The 18,210-nt window shown below is 36.5% G+C and overlaps 1 protein-coding gene across 1 annotated transcript; it reads left to right on the top strand.

Annotated features, from left to right (window-relative positions):
- The first annotated feature begins 3,705 nt into the window (after positions 1-3,705).
- On the top strand, positions 3,706-17,921 carry SLC38A2 (solute carrier family 38 member 2). The gene is made up of 16 exons (XM_043965717.1): positions 3,706-4,024; positions 5,211-5,508; positions 5,770-5,851; positions 5,980-6,095; positions 8,113-8,186; positions 8,279-8,371; positions 8,588-8,669; positions 10,596-10,678; positions 11,285-11,343; positions 11,469-11,633; positions 11,934-12,013; positions 12,136-12,236; positions 13,192-13,316; positions 13,691-13,835; positions 13,941-14,038; positions 14,908-17,921. Exons 2-16 carry the CDS (start codon positions 5,387-5,389, stop codon positions 15,004-15,006), a joined length of 1,524 nt encoding a protein of 507 aa, XP_043821652.1. The 5' UTR covers positions 3,706-4,024; positions 5,211-5,386; the 3' UTR covers positions 15,007-17,921.
- The last annotated feature ends 289 nt before the right edge of the window (positions 17,922-18,210 follow it).

Raw genomic sequence — 18,210 nt, forward strand, 5'->3', positions numbered from 1 at the left:
AAGATTCATTTTCCTGAGTTCAAATCTGGCCTTAGACACTAGTTGTATGACTTAGATAAGTCACTTAACACGTTGCCTCTGTTTCCTAGAACTGGAGAAGGAAATGACAAAACACTAAAATCTTTGCCAAGAAAACCTCACATGGAGTCACAAAGAGTCAGACATGACTGAACGAAAACTGGATCTGGTAGGGAGGTGGAAGTGTGTATGCAATAAAAGCAAGGCAGTAGTCAGAAGAAGGCTGGATAGAAGGAAGTAAAGTCAAGAGTGGCTGGGCTCTACCAGAAATAGTAGTAGATCACAAGTCTTCAGACTTATGGGTACTTATATACTGGAGCCCTATCAATGTCTATTGAGTGTACACTGAGAAAATCCTCTATGTATTAGGCCGTGTATAAGAGTCATCCTAAAGAAAAGCTGTTCACACAAAGTGGAGAGAACAGTTAGTTACAGCCTTAGGAAATATCTTGAGCTTTACACTTCTACATCAGAGAAAACTGAATTAACACCATCCAAGAAAGATAAAGAAAAGTGCCTAGGCTATGTCTAAAAAAAACATGAGAATTTTCCTTGATAATTTATCCCTTCAAATTCAGATCACATTTATTGAGCCTGGCCCTTAATTTCTTGGCTAGGACATTAGAGGTGATAATCTTTTATCTTGAGTTTGCTCAGAAATTAGATAAAACTGTAGTGCTTCTGACCAGATTCACTTTGGTACTGATTGGTTCAGTTTGCTAGAAATTAAATGATTACACACCATCCCATGCACTCTAGCACAATGTCAGCCAGAGTCAGATATTCTAGACTTTAATGTTTAGAAAACCTGAATAAGTAGTTCTTCCTTAAAATGACTCTGTTAAACTTATGAATAAGACTGTCAAGGAAAAAAGTTCCCCAATTCCCCACCCAACTTACCTGTGTCCATGCTCTTGAAACAGACTAAAAGGACAAGGCTATACAGCTTCTAAATGTATTCAAATGATTCCTTACTCTAAGATATGTTGCAATGGGATATAATCAAAACAAAATAACTAATGTTTGTGAAGCTTCATCACCCTTAAGGTATATCATAACATAGGATTTTAGAGAACCAACCTCAGCATTTTACAAATGAGAAAACTAAGGCCAAAAGATTTGCCCAAAGTGACTTTTTTAAATGACTTTTTTGTCACATAGTGACATAAGTGGTAAGAGATGGGATTTAAAACCATTATCTCCATCACTTTTTTCACATTAGCTTTCAGCCCAGAGTGCTTTTCCTAATGTCACCTCCACACCATAGTGAGGTACTAGAATAAGACTTTACCAGAAGACTTATACAAAACAATGGAAAAACAAGATCATATATAATAAAGTACTGGATTAAGCTGTAATGATAATTCACATCTAAATAGTACCTTAAAATTTGAATAAAGTTAAGGTGATTGAGTAAATCAAACAAGTTACCTCACCCCATTTAATGTAAGGGATATAATGCTTAATCAATTAGTTAATTTCAATCATAAACCAATGTGGAAAGTCTTTGGAAGCTATTGGATGAAGTGAAATGACTGAAAAGTTTGTTCTAATTTGTTGAAAGATTTGCTGAAGCATGCAAATAGCTGGAATCAGGAAGTTCTGAGGGCATTTCAGCAAACTCTTGAGAAGGAAGTGCCTGGGTGAGGACTAGCCTCCACCTCAGTCTCTTTCCCAAACCCCTTCCCCCTCAGTTCCAGGACCTTTTGAGTTTTGAAAGACCCCAAGGGTGTTGGGCTTCCCACTGTCCCATCACTGTCCTAGTGGAAACCCTGGAACATCTGCTGGCAGTGCTTTGGTTCCATAAGGAGCCCAATGAAGAAGCTAAACCATGCTTAAAGGAAACTTCTTGAGCACCCCAGGAATGAAAGAGGACTTCCAGCAACCAGAAGCTGTGAGTTGCCCCTTTGCCATATATAGTCTCTGACTGAGCCCTAGACTCTTTATGTACTTATGGGAAAGTATGTCACAGACTTTGGGGGGGGGTATATTATACCAACTATTCTTACTAAATCACCCCTTTCTAAAAGTAAATGCCCCTTTTTGAAAGCTACTTAAAGTTGACTGACTAAAATGATTCTCAAAGGATAATCTTGGGGGGGGAGTGCATCAGTGGGGAATAAAGTTGATGATGTTAAAAAATAACCATGGAGGCAGGAGTAGCCACTGAACCTTGAGGGAGAGAGAGATAGCCCTGCTCCAGGACCTAAGACTCATCTGTGAAGATGAGAATTAAAATAAGGATCCTCAAAGCATATATAGACTATATTTACAAAGTACTTTCCTAGAACAATTGTTATTCCCATTTTACAGATTAGGAAATTGAGACCCCTAGTCTTAAACAGAATTTGAAACAAAAGCCTTCTGAATCTGTGTCCAAAGTTCTTTCCACTACTTCAGCTGCCTCTCTGGTATGATCAGTACCTGTAGAAGTTTATTGAAGGGAAAGCTCAAAGTAGGGTAAAACATTTTAGTGGAGAAAGAAATTGCTCTTTGGCATAAACAGAAATCCTGAAGCAGGAGGAAGCATGGGGTTTGTGGACAACCATAAGGAGACTGATCTGATAAATGCTAAATTGGAATCAAGGAAATATACTAACAGAAAGGGAAAATCATACTATCTTCTGATGTCTCTCTCCCACCTCCACAATCCTATGGCAAAACAGAAAGCTTTGGAAGTCTACAAAGGGTTGATAGTCCTATGAGCTACCAAAATAGAAAGTTACACACCTTCTCAGGAAAAACATTAAAAGGAAAAAAAAAATCTTTTCATATCCAACCTTTGTGTGCTCTACCCAGTTCCCCAAGGTTCAAAGAAAAAGAGCAACTGCTCAGATCTATCATCCTAACTGCTCTTATCTTCTGACATTAAGAATCTTGACCTTCTTGTTCCAAAATGCAGGTGCCTGTGGGGGTTTGTACCTTAGCAGGGCCATTCTAAAGAAAAGGGGGTCAGATAAAGCTGACTAGTAAGGAAGAAAGACTTTCCAGTCTGACATTCCAACAAACCGAGTGAAAAACAGAAGAAAAGAAAACCTATGGAAGGAAAGAAGGGAAGAGGGGAGAAGAGGTGTTAACAAACAAAAGTATGATGGAACACTTCTGAGAGAGGACTGAGTAGAAGCCTTCAGGTACCCACAAGACACCCGGTCCAGGTTTCTAATTTGTTGGCCAAGTTCTTACTCCTGCTCCTCTGCTCTTTCCTCCCTCACCCAAATCCAGAGGAACTGGTATGTACCTATTTCTTATAACAGCTTAGGAGGAGGTAGAAAGCTGTTTAGAGACTTAGAAGAAAGGCGATTTGGAGAACAGTATAGAGAAGAACTGAATAAAATAACTGTCAATAGGAAGTGTTTGGGGGTAATATTTCTGTTCTGTAAAAGAGCTGGTGGAGCTCAGGGTCACAGGGATCCCATCAGAAGAATGAACGGATAAGAGGGGAGAAAAGGTAATGGAATGCCAGGGCTGGCCGACCCAGAGGGAAGGAGGAGGTGGGGGGTACCCAAGAGGTCGGGATTGTGAGGGGTGGGCAGGCCTTTGGGCTGGGGCTGGGGAAGAGGGGAGGCCGAGGAGTGGGTGGAGCGGGGGGGGGGGCGGAGCTCAGGTGGTGTTGATACACAAAGGAGAGCGTCCTCTCCGCGGGCTGTCTCCTCCCTCCTGCTGACGTCGTCTCTGACTTACGAGTCTATAACCCCGAGCTCGGAGAAATTTTTCAGAGCCGCGAGACATCCCTTCCGAGCTTGTCCTCACTCACTACTGGAGAGTCCGCCTCGGCCCCGCCGGCCACCACGCGTCCGCCCCGCCCCGCCGACACCTAGCTCCGCTTTTCCTTTTCAACCGCTCGGGATTTGGGTGGGCACTCAGGATTTTTTTTTTCCGCTCGATTCTTGTTTTGGGTCGTTTGTAGTTCTTTTGTTTTACGATTTGGGGTTTCATTGAGAATTGATTGGCGAAACCATTTTGGTGAAATTTGGAACCAGAGCCAAGACCCCCGAAATCATCTAAGGTAATAACCCCGAGCTGAGTCATCTCTGAGGGGGACAGCGTGGGGGGGAGTAAGGGGCGAGGGCTGGAGGGTCGAGGGAAGCCGGCATCTCGTCCTCGACGTCTGCCTGTCGGCAGTCCTTGTTGGGCCTCTTCGGGGCCGGCTGGCGGGTGGTGGTGGTCGCCGCTGAAGGCCGACAGCCCGAGGCTCTGGAGCCCCTGGGCACGGGGAGCGGAAGGCGGGGGGGGGGGGGCTGGGGCCTCCGCCGCCGCTGCTGCATCTATTTAAGGGAGGGGGAGGGGAGCCCTAAAGCTGGCGATCCCTCCGGTGCGGTCTTGTGACTAATTTGCATTTATTATTTTAAATCCTGGGGGCCCTGGGGCAGTGGGGGAATAGAGGTTTGAGCGAGTAATAGGAAATGCAGATCGGAGGATGTGTGACAATCGACGATCAATATTGCATCAGTTTCCTGGCGTAGAAAGGGCCTGGCCGGGAAACTGGTGTGTTTGAACCCTATTCTTGTAAATGTGTAAACAAACGGGGCCTTTACTGCTTGTATAGCCTGGGAAATTATTTTTTTTGGTTGAGCATTTTTTCATTGTTAAAAAACAAATGGGAACTTTGGTTAGTTGGTGTTGGGTTTTTTTTAAAGTAAATTATATTATCGCAGATAATACTCCAGTCTTTGCTGTTCCCAGCAAAGTACGTGCGGGGGGAGGGGGGGAGGGCCCACTTAGGACAGCATAAAAAAGTGGGAGATGATTAGAGGCCATCAAAATACCAGTCATCTAAGACAGTATGAAATGTGTGTCTCACACACCCCTTTTTAATATCAGTGTCCGAGGGAGAAAAATTAAAAAAACAAAACAAAAAACCAAGAGCACTTCTTGGGCTGATCCGGTTTGGGTTGATGTAATTATAAAATTCCGCATGAGCGTGAGGGTATTGCCTTTTTGAGGATGAATCACATTAGTGTGTAGTGGTGGGAGATTATCTTTGTTCTCCTCCATAGACTGTGTCTTGTACTTTTCCTCTCCCTCCTCGAGCTCCCCCGCCCCTCTCTTTCTGGTACTTTTCCACTCCTCTGGCTGAGGATGAATCAGCCCTGATGAGCTTCCCCGGCAGCGGCGGCGGCAGCAGCAGCTTACCACGTGACCCAGCCTAGGAGACCACTGCAGTATTGACGTTTCCCTTTTACCTTCCCCAGACTGGGCGAGTGTGCGCTGCACCCAGCCGCAAAGGACAAAAGGAGCTGAGCTGAACCTTGGAGTTGATTCCATAAACAGAGGCAGCAACACTTAAGGGACCAGTGACTTCGTTCTTCTTTGACTCTACAAAACTAAGACAAGTCTCCTCTGCGCCCTCCTCCCCCTACATCCTATCATGACTAAAGCAGAAATGGGCAGGTTTAACATTTCTCCAGATGAAGACAGCAGTAGCTACAGTTCCAACAGCAATGATTTCACCTATTCATATCCCACCAAACAAGCTGCTATGAAGAAGAGGTCAGGAGAACTTGAGCATTTTTTTTCTTTTTAAAATGCCTTTCAGGGATTGTTTTAAAAGTTCCTTAAGGGGTTATGGAAATAATACTTTCCCATAGTGAAATTTAGTATGGAGAAACATCTTTTTAAAAATTTTCCCCTTGAAGTAAATGTTTGCATGAATGATCTACATAACATTTGTGTTCAATAAAAAATATTCTGGCATAATTGGGATGGTTGTTTGTTACAAAACAGTCTCATTTCAAATAACTTTTCTTGCAGCCACTATGTAGACATGGACCCTGAAAATCAAAACTTTTTGCTTGAATCAAATTTGGGAAAGAAGAAGTATGAAACAGACTTTGTAAGTTAAAAAGCAACAAAAAACGTGTCATTTTGGGGAGGAAACAATAATAGTTTTATACTTAGATTTCAAAATTTTAATACTATTTTTCTCTTAATTTGGTTTCTATTTTTCCTTTGAATTGACAGCATCCAGGTACGACCTCTTTTGGTATGTCAGTATTTAATCTGAGCAATGCTATTGTGGGCAGTGGAATCCTTGGTCTCTCTTATGCCATGGCTAACACTGGAATTGCCCTTTTTGTGTAAGTATCTATTAAAAAATGAGCATACCTGGTTATGCTGCATAATTAGCATAATAAACATCTTGTTTCATTTAATGGCTCAGATCCTTTGCAAAAACAAAAATATCTTTTATTATAATAATGTTTCAATATTTTATTATGGTGGGTTTTTTTAAAAAGTTGAGTATGTTTTAGTTATTGAAAGCATAAGTCCAGAATATCTAATATATCTTTGGACTTTATTATGCCATTGCTAACACTGGAACTGCTACATTTATTTATCTGTTTATTTTTCTTGTCAGAAGCCAGATTTATTAACCATAAATAGATTTGAAGGTTGGAACTTCCTTAAGTTCTTTAAGAGACTACTTTTAATGAGCAGAATGTGTTCATATTTACATATCTAGACTTGTTTGGTTTAAATGAAATATCATTCTAGTTTTCTTCAAAATGATAGAATTTGTTCTGATTATGTGGAGACTGCCACATTTTGACAAAAAGGATCGTGAATGTGGAATTGAGTTTATCTTCAGGTTGTCTCAGCTGGGATCAGCTGTTTCTGAATGTTCTAGTGTAGAGACTTAGAACTGAAGAATGTTAGAGCTGAAAGAGGTCCTAGAGATAGACCTTTAACCCAGAGAAGTAAAGTGACTTGTTTCTTGTGACTACTACAGTATGGATTTATCTTCCTGTTTCAAACAAGTGTCAATGTAGTTTGATCGTAAACACTCTGACACTGTTTTGTTGTGTTTTCTATTCGATTGGAAAATAGGTGTTTTGAACAAATTAACTTTTGCAAAGCTGTGCTTCATGTTAAAATTTCACTGGCCTAAAACTTAAAACAGCCCAAACTCACAGAGTCTCTTGATTGCATTAGGGGCATACCAAACTTTAAGACAGTTGAAGGAAGCTAGGTATTCTAAAAAGAGAGGAGCAAAGAAAGGGGGGAAAATTCCAAATCTCAAATCATAAAGTTGATAACTTGCTAAATGCTTTTTTGCCCCTTTCATGGCATTGTATTTATAACTATACAATCATCTGTGCTTTGATTTATTTTAGATGGCATCATTGTTATATGTCCATCTCTTGTAGCACTTGGAAGATTGTGTGTGTGTGTGTGTGTGTGTGTGTATCTGTAAGGGTGGATTTGCTGGTGAGTGGGTGTACATACATAGGTATATACATAATACAGTGTTCAAAGTCTAATTCAATAATCTGTACTCTTAGGTTAGTTTTTGTTTAGTCTTTGGTGACTATAAAAATATGATTTGTATTGCCAAGGAAATTGGTTACATTTCAAAATGAAGACTAGATAAAACCGTTTTGAAAACAAATTCTTAGGTATGATGATAGTGCATTTTGGAAATAACTTTATATTTTAACAGGTACTCTTATAAAATTTATCTCTTATTTCAGGGATGATAGAATTTCAAAAACATCTAAAGATATATTGAATGAATGAGATTAAGTGGGTTTTCCCCGATTTTGAAGGATATGGATTCATAACCAGCTCTTTGGGATTGCATAGGCCAAAGGAAACAGATTCCATCATACCTACTTTAGTCTGTAAGAGAAAGTCTGTTTTGACTAAATTGTTTTTCCGGATATTTGCCCTCAAGGAAGAATAGGGAACATCAGGGAAGTTCTTTGTCAAATTTAGTTCTAAAGCTCCTCCTTTAGCATTTTTTTCCCTGCCCAATTAAGTGAAGGGGAAGGGGAGGGATTTGGGCAAGTGGAAGTATCATGGATGATAAATTTTAGCTTGAGTTCCATGCACAAATAAGACTCATTCTTACTGCTGGAAGAAGTGAATGAATAATTCTTAAGGACAGTAATAAGTTTAGCACAGTAAATATCACCAGTCCTGTCTTAAGGACCGCAAAAATCTCCCATTAATGGGTATCTTATTTCTTGTGTATAATTGGGGGGGACTCACAGGAATAAGAGAGTTGTTCTTGTTTTGCCAAATTCTGTACAGTACATAAATGTGATTGTACTTTTGGATAGCTAGCTGAGTGCTCTGTCTTTCTTTTACCAGAATTCTTTTGACATTTGTGTCAATATTTTCCCTGTATTCTGTTCATCTCCTTTTGAAGACAGCTAATGAAGGAGGTATAGTAGAATTCTTAATTTTTTCAATATAATTATAGCCATTCTTTGTTAAAATACATATTTATAACTCTTATAACTGTTTGAATTTACAGGGTCTCTATTATATGAGCAGTTAGGACATAAAGCATTTGGTATGGCTGGAAAGCTTGCAGCTTCTGGGTCAATTACAATGCAAAACATTGGAGGTAAGGACTCTCTCTAAAGTCATTTGAATCTTGCTGTACTTTAACTGAACTTGGTCTTCCCTCCTCTAATTGTCTTCCTTTCCTCCCTCTTCCCTCCCTCCCCAATTTATGGCATAGTGTACTTCACCTCAGTATGTTAATGTTGACACTATTTGATGACTTGTACCATGTAGAAGATTCTAGACTTATACTGATATAATTGTTTTTTTCCTCCAGCTATGTCAAGCTACCTCTTCATAGTGAAATATGAGTTACCATTGGTGATCCAGGCATTAATGAGCATTGAAGAGAATAAGGGGTAAGTGTTAAGATTCCTGATAAGAGAACCGTTATAGACTTAAAAAGAAAACCAACAAGTAATTTGAATTTTTAATGTTAAAAATGTAATGGGTAAAATTGGAGGAATCTGTATAAATTTATATTTAGATAGCAGCTATGATATATTTCCTACTAAACTCAGATGCAATTCTTTTAAGTTTTAATGTTTTGACTCACAAATTTACTCTTATAGCAAGTCTCCAGGTTTTTTTTTTGGTTTGGAGTTAAAATGACTGCATGTGCAGAACCTGATTTTGATAACATTTATGATTAAAAACAATAATGGAAAATTCAAACTAGCTGTATGTTTAGGGCCCAAATATGTTAATGCTTCTCCATAAGTTATCATGTAATTATTGGTATTTATTTCCTTGGTAAATGCCATTATTATTTAGACATCAATAAAGATGGCTATAACTTGAACAATTATGATTTACCATCTACATATTTTAGTGTTAATTTTCCATTAGGAAATCGGATATGGTCCAGAAAAGCCCACTACTAGATTAAACTGAAATAAGTTGAGAACTTTTAATCAGCCAATTAATTGTATAGATAATAAATTCACCCTAGTTCTTAGAATTTAACTTTTCTCTTTTACTGGGTTTTTATGATAGTTATCATATAAGTTAGACTCAAATCCACTATTCTAATAAGTACTTCATAGTACATGTACTCTAGCACACAAACTAAATTCAACAGTGTTTAAGTTTGAAGCTTTTGATTGTCTAACGTGAATTAATAGTCTGTGTAATCAGTTCTCTAGATTTGAAGTTGTGAAAAATGAGGAATATCAGGAATGGCAGTTTCTTAGGTGCTGATTATGCTATGGAGGCCTGCCCCCCTTTAAAAAGTCGTTTTGCCAAGTAGACTAGCTTATATTATCTAAAGTGCACATGGGAAGAATTTTTTTATTTTCTGAGTAAAACATCTACATATTAATATTTCATAAAACTTAAACATTTTAAAAGAAAGGCAAGTCATATATTTTCAGAAACTTGGGTTGTTAACCTAAGCCTTGAAGTAACAGTTTTCTGTGATATTCTAATATCTTAAGAATGAGGAATAGAATCTTGAGATATATAAGCTGCATGGTTGGGGTTTTTTGTAGTAGAAAAATTAAGTTATAGAAAGAAATATTTCTGATCTTCCTATTGAAATGTTACCACCCATGGTATACAGTAAACCAATCTAATATATGTTTTTTCCTATAAGTTTAGGGAAACATTTTATAATTTATTTACTGTTTGAGTTAAGAGTAAGTCTCCCGATATTTTTGGCCCTTGTTTCATATATTTTACCTGAGTATGAAAATTATTTTTTGTTGAAATGCTTTGAATTTATTAGTTAACAAATGAGAGACTCGTAAATGAAAGACTTAAAAAATTTCTTGTTTCCAACTTCAAAAAATAGCAAGCCAAAGCAATGACAAATTTGGTGTATAATCTTTATAAAAATGCTTGAAGATAAGATTACTTGCTTAACAGTGCTGCTTTGTTTGTGGCATTAGTATCAAGCCTTTAAGGAACATTTTATGTTATGAATTAGTTGGCATTGCTCCCAGAATAAACAGTGGGACAAAAGTTACACTGTTAACCCTCTTGGTTTCAGACCCAGTTTCTACACTAAGTGAATACAGCAAATATAGGAATTTTTCTTCTTCCCAAGAGTAACTTTCCTATAACTCTTTAAAAGAACAGGCTTTTCCAAACTTGTCCTTCAGCTTATATTTTTTTTAAAGTCCACAAAATGATTCCTGTCTAGGGTTTATGTTAGCTGTCTTTAAAAGGTTTAATTCCGAGGTTGGCAGTGGGTTTTAAAGGAGCCAGTTAAAATTTTTTCCCAAGGAGAAACCAAATTTTCATTTGTTACCAGTTTTGAACATTACTGTTTTCTTTTTATTCAGAGAGTGGTACCTGAATGGTGACTATTTAGTTTTGCTGGTATCGTTGGTGCTTATTCTTCCTTTGTCATTGCTGAGAAATTTAGGTAAGTAAGCCTAACTTTAAACACTTATGATAGTCATTAGTTATAAATTGTTTTTGGCCCCTAGAAACATTCCTATCAGTTGGAGAAGGTGGTGAGAAATTCCCAGGAGGGCCGAGTATCTTCCCAGAGTCAGAGTATGTTAAAGATCAAGATTAGACCAATTCTGGGACTTGGAAAAATTAGTGCTACTGGTAGGTGTTTACAAATTAGTACAAGAGAAGGCTTCAGTCAATTTTAGAAATGCTTTTCTCTTCAAGGTTGAGTTTTAATAGTATTGCTTGCTTGGCACATTTCATAAGAAATGTTACTCCGTAGAACTAACCAGGTATCAGTTTTTATCTTTCAATTGGGTTGTTTGCAATTTAGAATTCTTAAACTATGGCCTCTTAATTTTGAAAACACTACTCACATAAACAAGTTACTGTTAAAACTCTTGGTTTCAAACCCAATTTCTAAACTAACGGAATATATCCATCATGTTTTAGTGAACTCTAGTAGTAATCTTTTCATCAGTAGTAAATGTAAAGACTTTTTTTCTCAGAGAAATTACCTTTGTCTGAAACACATTTCCTCTAATGGCTGATTTACCTCTCCATGCCCTTACAGGATATCTGGGATATACAAGTGGTTTTTCCTTACTCTGTATGGTGTTCTTTCTGATTGTGGTAGGTATAATTTCATTCATGAGTTGCATCATTTATGTATCACTTTTCAGATGGGGCTGTTTTATGATGTTTTGTCACAACGTATAGAGTAACAAAAATATAAAACTGTATAATTTTGTTTTTAGGTGATGTGCAAGAAATTTCAGATTTCTTGTCCTTTGGAAGCTACACCAATGAATGTGACATTCAATAACACAACACACTGGACTAATATATCTTCACCAGAAACCATATTTAACATCACTAATGATGACTCCTGTGAACCACGGTACTTTATCTTCAACTCACAGGTAACTTTCTATAAAATTTCCTTTTTTAAAAGCCTGAGTATAGAGTGAAAAGAGAAGAAAAAGGAATTATTTGACTGAAAAGATATTAGAAGAGTATAGCTTGTATAGTTTAAATAATGATTAGATGAACTAATAAGAGAAAGATTAGGCTGTCCCCTACACAGTAAATAAATTGGAAGAAGAAATTCTAGAGTTTTGTAAATGAATAAAAAGTTAAATTCAGCTTTGTACTTCCTCAGTAGCTATTGATGAGCTAATGATCACATCATTATATTCAGTTTTCTCATCTTTACTTTTCAGACCGTCTATGCTGTGCCAATTCTGACATTTTCATTTGTCTGCCATCCTGCCATTCTTCCCATTTATGAAGAGCTGAAGGGGTAAGCACTTTATATGTTTGAGATTGATGTGTACATGCAAAAGTGGAAAAATGGGAAAAGGTAACATACTGTGCGTTTTTATTGCTAAAGATCTATCTGCATGTTTCCTTCCAATTAAATAGCCGAAGTCGTAGAAGAATGATGAATGTGTCCAAGATTTCCTTTTTTGCCATGTTTCTCATGTACCTGCTTGCCGCCATCTTTGGATACTTGACATTTTACGGTAAATAATGTCCAGTTTACAGTTAAAAAATCATTGATTAATTAACAATGAAATTGATCCTTATTTATACCTCAGCATTAAAGAATACAGCATTTAAAAGTCCCCTATCCCAAAGAGAAATAAATTTTAAAACTACACCTTTGCATTACTGGATCTGCCACAGAATAATAAAATCCCACTCAGAAGAAACCTTATAGATGTCTAATCCAATCCTTAACTTCCCCACATAATGCATGAATGTAATTGAAGGTCTCCAGTAAGCTCCTTTCTGCTCCACTAGTGATGGAGCACCACTCCACTAATTACCCAGAGAATCAGCTCATTCCATTTTTGGATAGTTAAATTATTAAGAAGCTTTTCCTTATATTTCACTAAAATTAGGGAGGGACCTGCTTGTAACCCCTTGCACATGAACATATTTTTCACATGCCATTTTTCTAATATATTCTAATATAGTACATGCCAAAATAGGGGGTTTTTTTCCCTCTTTTCTAGGGTAATATAATTTATCCTGCAATTCAGACCCTACAGATTTAGTGTATTATCCATTTGCTAACACTCAAATTAAGTAGAATCCCTTTTAAAGAGACTTTTTCCCTTGCTTAGCTACCCCTCCCCCCTTCCTGCCCTACCCCAAAATACTTTAAGCCAAGCATTAAGATTTAGCCACTTGGCTCCTGTTGTTTTTTTAATGGGATTCATGTGGCTAAATCTACACTTGATTCTTTGAAAATGTGCCACTTAATGTTTTTTTAATTGTATTAACTACATAATTCCAAATTAATCTTATTGGCCTCTTACAGCCCTGTTTTGTGAGTAGCTACCAACTTTTGGGCCAAATGTTGCTCAGTTACTTGTCCACAGATCCTGTTGAAGTCAGTTCGAGCATCTAATGGACAAAATTTATCCCTTTGAAAACACATTATGACCTCTGTTTCCTCCATCTTCCTCATAGGACATGTTGAACCAGAACTGCTTCATACTTACTCTGCAGTCCTGGGTGCTGATATTATTCTTCTCATCGTCCGTTTGGCAGTATTGATGGCTGTTACACTGACAGTACCTGTAGTGATTTTCCCAGTAAGTATTGTTGAATCACTACTATAATCATGAATCCCTTTTTATGTGAACTAGAACTTTTTTGGTGTGGCTTTTCTCCCTTTTTAACACCTACTAAGTTAAACTGTTAAATATTCCCAAGTTTTTGCTAATTTGCTTTTCAAAGAAAGACTTAAAAAAACCACAACAGAAATTGTGGACTTCTCAGCCTAAGGCATTTTTGTATAATCAAGAACATAGCAACCTGCTCAAGTTTCCCAAGGGAGCTAAAGGGGAAAAATCTCACATTGAAAACGTAGTTAATATTTGTAGTTTGCCTCATAGTCATTGACTTAATTTTATTTTTTTCTACTAGCTTATTACTATTTCTACTAATGATTTCTTTTCCTGCATAGATCCGGAGTTCAATCATTCAGTTGTTGTGCGCAGCGAAGGATTTCAGCTGGTGGCGTCATACTTTTATTACTGTGTCCATCTTGGGATTTACCAATTTGCTTGTCATCTTTGTCCCAACTATTAGAGATATCTTTGGTTTCATTGGTAAGTTTTGAATTAAGTCAATTCTACATTTTTTTAGTTAGTATAAAGTGTCTTTTGGTAACCATTTGACATGCTAATACTTATCGAAATCTTGTTTTTAAATAGGTGCCTCTGCTGCTGCCATGTTGATTTTTATTCTGCCTTCTGCCTTTTACATCAAACTAGTAAAGAAAGAATCAATGAAATCTGTGCAGAAGATTGGGGTGAGTGGGGAAAAAATCCATGATAACTTTATAGCAACAATTAATAATTTACCCAGTAGTGGTTGCTTATAGCCAGACTGATTGCTTCAGAATAAAATGAAGCTATTTTATGTGATATTAAATTAATTTGTTAATTGCAGCCAGTTCAATGGAGCAGCTAGAATGTATGCTTCTCTTATATTGTCATCCTGTTATTACTTCTAGTTAAAATAAGTGGTTGATTGGCTTGTCCTGTAGATAGCCATAGCCTAAGATAGTTGAAAGGAAAGGTTTTCTAAAAACGTGAATGAGTGGAATATTAGGATAAAGTAATTTAAAGAGCTAATATGGAACCTAGGTATATGACATACCTCTTTCTCTTTAGTATGTAGGTGGGCTGAATCATTTCTTTGTCACCAAGAACATGATTTAGTTTTTGCTTTTCAAAATTTCCTCATTTGTTCTGTAGATTATTGTTGTTCTCCAAAGTATGTTGTATTGGCAATTCAAAGTTTATATGATAAGAGATCTAGTTCTTTTTTTTATTATTTATTTTTTTAGTGAGGCAATTGGGGTTAAGGGACTTGGCCAGGGTCACACAGCTAGTACGTGTTAAGTGTCTGAGGCTGGATTTGAACTCAGGTACTCCTGACTCCAGGACCGGTGCTCTCCCCACTGTACCTCCTAGCTGCCCCCGAGATCTAGTTCTTAAAGCCTCCTTAAAGATGCTAACATTTTTCAACTAGTTAAAGCTTTTTTATGGTATTGTAGAAAATTATAGAAATGTTTGTAGCAGTGATGACAAAATCCTTTTTAGTAAATTTTATTTAAGTGTATATAGTCTCTCTTGATTTACTGACCAATTTTTTAATTGTGTTCCTTTATTCTAGGCTGTATTCTTCTTGCTAAGTGGCATTATTGTAATGATTGCAAGCATGACTTTGATTGTTCTTGATTGGATCCACAATGCCTCTTCTGGTGGCCGTTAGCCATCATAACAGCAAACTTGAATACCAGTCAACTCTCTACTAAAATGGAACTTCACCTATGTTTGCAGTTTCACTTCCTTTTTGCAGTGTAGATTGTTTTGCTGGTTCTTTCTTGTGCAGAATTAATGAACTCTTTAAGAAGCTGTTCTGCATGAAAGAAATGGAAATTAACAACAAACCACGAGTCTCCTGCTAGAGGAAGTGACAATTTTATTCCATTCCAGAGAATGGACAACTATAACTTTTATCAAGCCACATGTTTGGCTTTTTTTCATTGTTTAACTTGGATATTTTATGATTTTACTTGAATGTGCCTAATGGAACCATTTGATGTAAGAAATAATTATTAATTTGCAGTGAAGTGTTGAAATAACCATTAGAGAGAACACTATTATTTTTTGTACCAAAAAATACAGACTTCAAAAGCACTATTTTACTTTTAAGAAATTGCTTTTTTGAACTTTATCCAGATACGGTCAATAGACCAAATAAAAATGTTTCATTAGTGTTTAAAACTATTAGTATTATGAATTAACTTGCCTTTTTATAGGCATAATAAGCCAAATACTTTTTTTATCCAAAACAAGTAATTTTTAAAGAAAATTATACATTCAGACCAATGTGAGCAAAAATATATCATTGACTATAAGCGTAGATTTCATTCAAATCTCCATTAATTAAAAGGTATAATTAGTAAACATTTGTTAATTGATATTCTATCCCAAATCAGATAATATTAAGTCTATTTTTTGTGTTCCTTCTTCCTGTATCCCCCTAAAACTTGGTTGATTCAAATTAGAAAATTTTTAAAAACTTCTTCCCATTAAAATGGAAGATGATGAAACAAATATTTCTATGGTAAATAAAGAACTAATATATAGAACTTGAGGTACCAAATAGTGCAATTGGGTGAAACAGGGTTTATTCAGTTGCACCATCTATTTCTAGAGTTACATTGATAGCTATGGTTAGGGTTTTTCAGTCAGCTGAAAATTCATTTGCTCTTTGCAGATGACTTACAGCAGTGGATGACTAGGATCTGCTTGCTGTCGGTGTTAACCATTGTATTCAGAAACTTCTGAACTAACAGGATTTCTCATTATTTATCCACTATTGGGAGTGTGAATTACTTGATTAATGACTGTTTAGTTCTGTTCTTGTCTTATCTACACTAGAGGCCTAATACATGGGTTATACCAGTATTTGGTCAAGGATACAAGTTCTCTTTGTACAGGCAATTAGGATACTCATGCAGAGATGCTTCTTTAAACTCATATGCACTGGATTGTCATCTCATATTTGTTCACTTTAGAATTGTTTATGTCTGATCAATGGCTAAAGAAACTAGTGCAACATGAGTGTAAGAAGCTCTTTTGGTTCTGCATGTTCACTTGTTTCATTTTGATCCCAGTTAGAGAAAAATGTGAATTTAAACCTGGCTTCTAAGAGCGCATTTATGGTGTGTTAAGGTGTATGGTGAATATGTTATCAAACAATTGTGGTACTATACTCATTTGGCATAATGTCTAGAAACCTGAATTTATGTAATTCCATTAGTGGTTGGGAGAAGTAAATGTTGGAATTATCTGACTCAAAATTTTTTTCTTGAACTGAACTATGTTCATTTCTAGGAAAGAGTCAGAATTTGGCAGACATGGTTTATGTCATTCAGCGTTCTTATGTAATCTATGTGACTGGTAAGATTACGGACCATGAACATCTATAATTCATAGATCTCATGCAACTGGAAGATAACCAGTAATATATTGAATGAGACCAATGGTTAATTTTGTATTTAAAATTATTAGGTACAATCTAGAGAATATGCACTGTTGTTTTGTTTTATATATTTTGGAGTGGGCCATCACTACCCCATATGGTTTCTAGAACCCAAGTCTAGTTCAAACCAAGAACTGGCATTCCTCCTTGAGCTCTTGGAAATAATTGCTAAATTAGCACCTGAAAACTGTTGGGGAATGCCATGTGAAGAATGAATGTGTATATGTATATGTGTTTGTGTATACATATATACATACATATATATTCATGATAAGAATGATATATTAAACGGATGAGATCGCTTTAGGCTTTTTTCCCAACAAAATCAGGAAAAGAGAACAGTTCCTTTTCTTATAACAGAAGGATGTCAGAAGTCTCCCCCATCATCTTTGGCTGTTACCACTTGGCTAGGCTATACTCCAATGCATGATTTTTCCTACAAGTTAACCTGTCTGCCTTGAGGTTCCTAAAACATATCCTCATTAATGAGCAATCTTCAGTATTAAACCACTGTCTTGTCACCTTGTTTTTACATTACTGTCTTCCACAGATATTTCAGTCATAACTGTAATATAATTTATAGAACAACATTAATCCATTAAAGCTAACCTATTTTTCAATATTTATGATACTCTGTACATATATCATGTGTCAGTATATATTTGTAAATAGGTTGTATATAATACAGGTTTGGGTATTGGGTTTAAATGTACATATTCTCAGTTTATTACTTCTTTATGATGGTATGCCTCTGTAAGTATTGTCCCCCTAAAAATTGCCGTATGGACAATTACAATGAAATGAGCTACCAAGTTGTGTAAGAACACATACTACAATTGAAGTTGTATTTGCAATAAACAAGCCTCTTTTAAATCAAAAACCTTTAAGAAATCAAAATAGAGCAGATTCATTTTTTGTTTCATGGAGGTTTTATTTTTTAAAATGCAATAGTTACAAATGTGATCTGTTGGAAAAGGCCTTCCTACACAGGTGTTAAAAATCTGTACATATTGTATATACTCACTGTACTGTAAGGTCCAACAACATGGTTGTTGTTGGCAAAGAGTGCTTCACCGTTTCAATGAAACATTGTATGTTTTAAATAAACTAAAATAAATATGTGCTTAATCTGTAAATATGTTTTGTTTTAGTAGAAATGGGTTTATAAGGATATAATTGCTAGTAATATGAGTTACCTAACTTAGAGGGGTTTTTATTGATGCCTTTTGTCATAATTTCCAAATATATTCTTTCCCTTCCCTCTCCCCTGTCATTTGTTTTTAAGTTGTTTCAGCCTTATCCAACTCTTTGTGACTTGTTTGCCATTTCCTTCTCTAGCTCGTTTTACAGATGAGATAACTGAAGCAAACAGGGGTAAGTAACTTGCCCAGGGTCACACAGCTAGTCAGTGAGGCTAGATTTTAA

The sequence above is a fragment of the Dromiciops gliroides genome, chromosome 5, assembly GCF_019393635.1.
Source record: "Dromiciops gliroides isolate mDroGli1 chromosome 5, mDroGli1.pri, whole genome shotgun sequence".
Classification (NCBI taxonomy): Eukaryota; Metazoa; Chordata; class Mammalia; order Microbiotheria; family Microbiotheriidae; genus Dromiciops; species Dromiciops gliroides.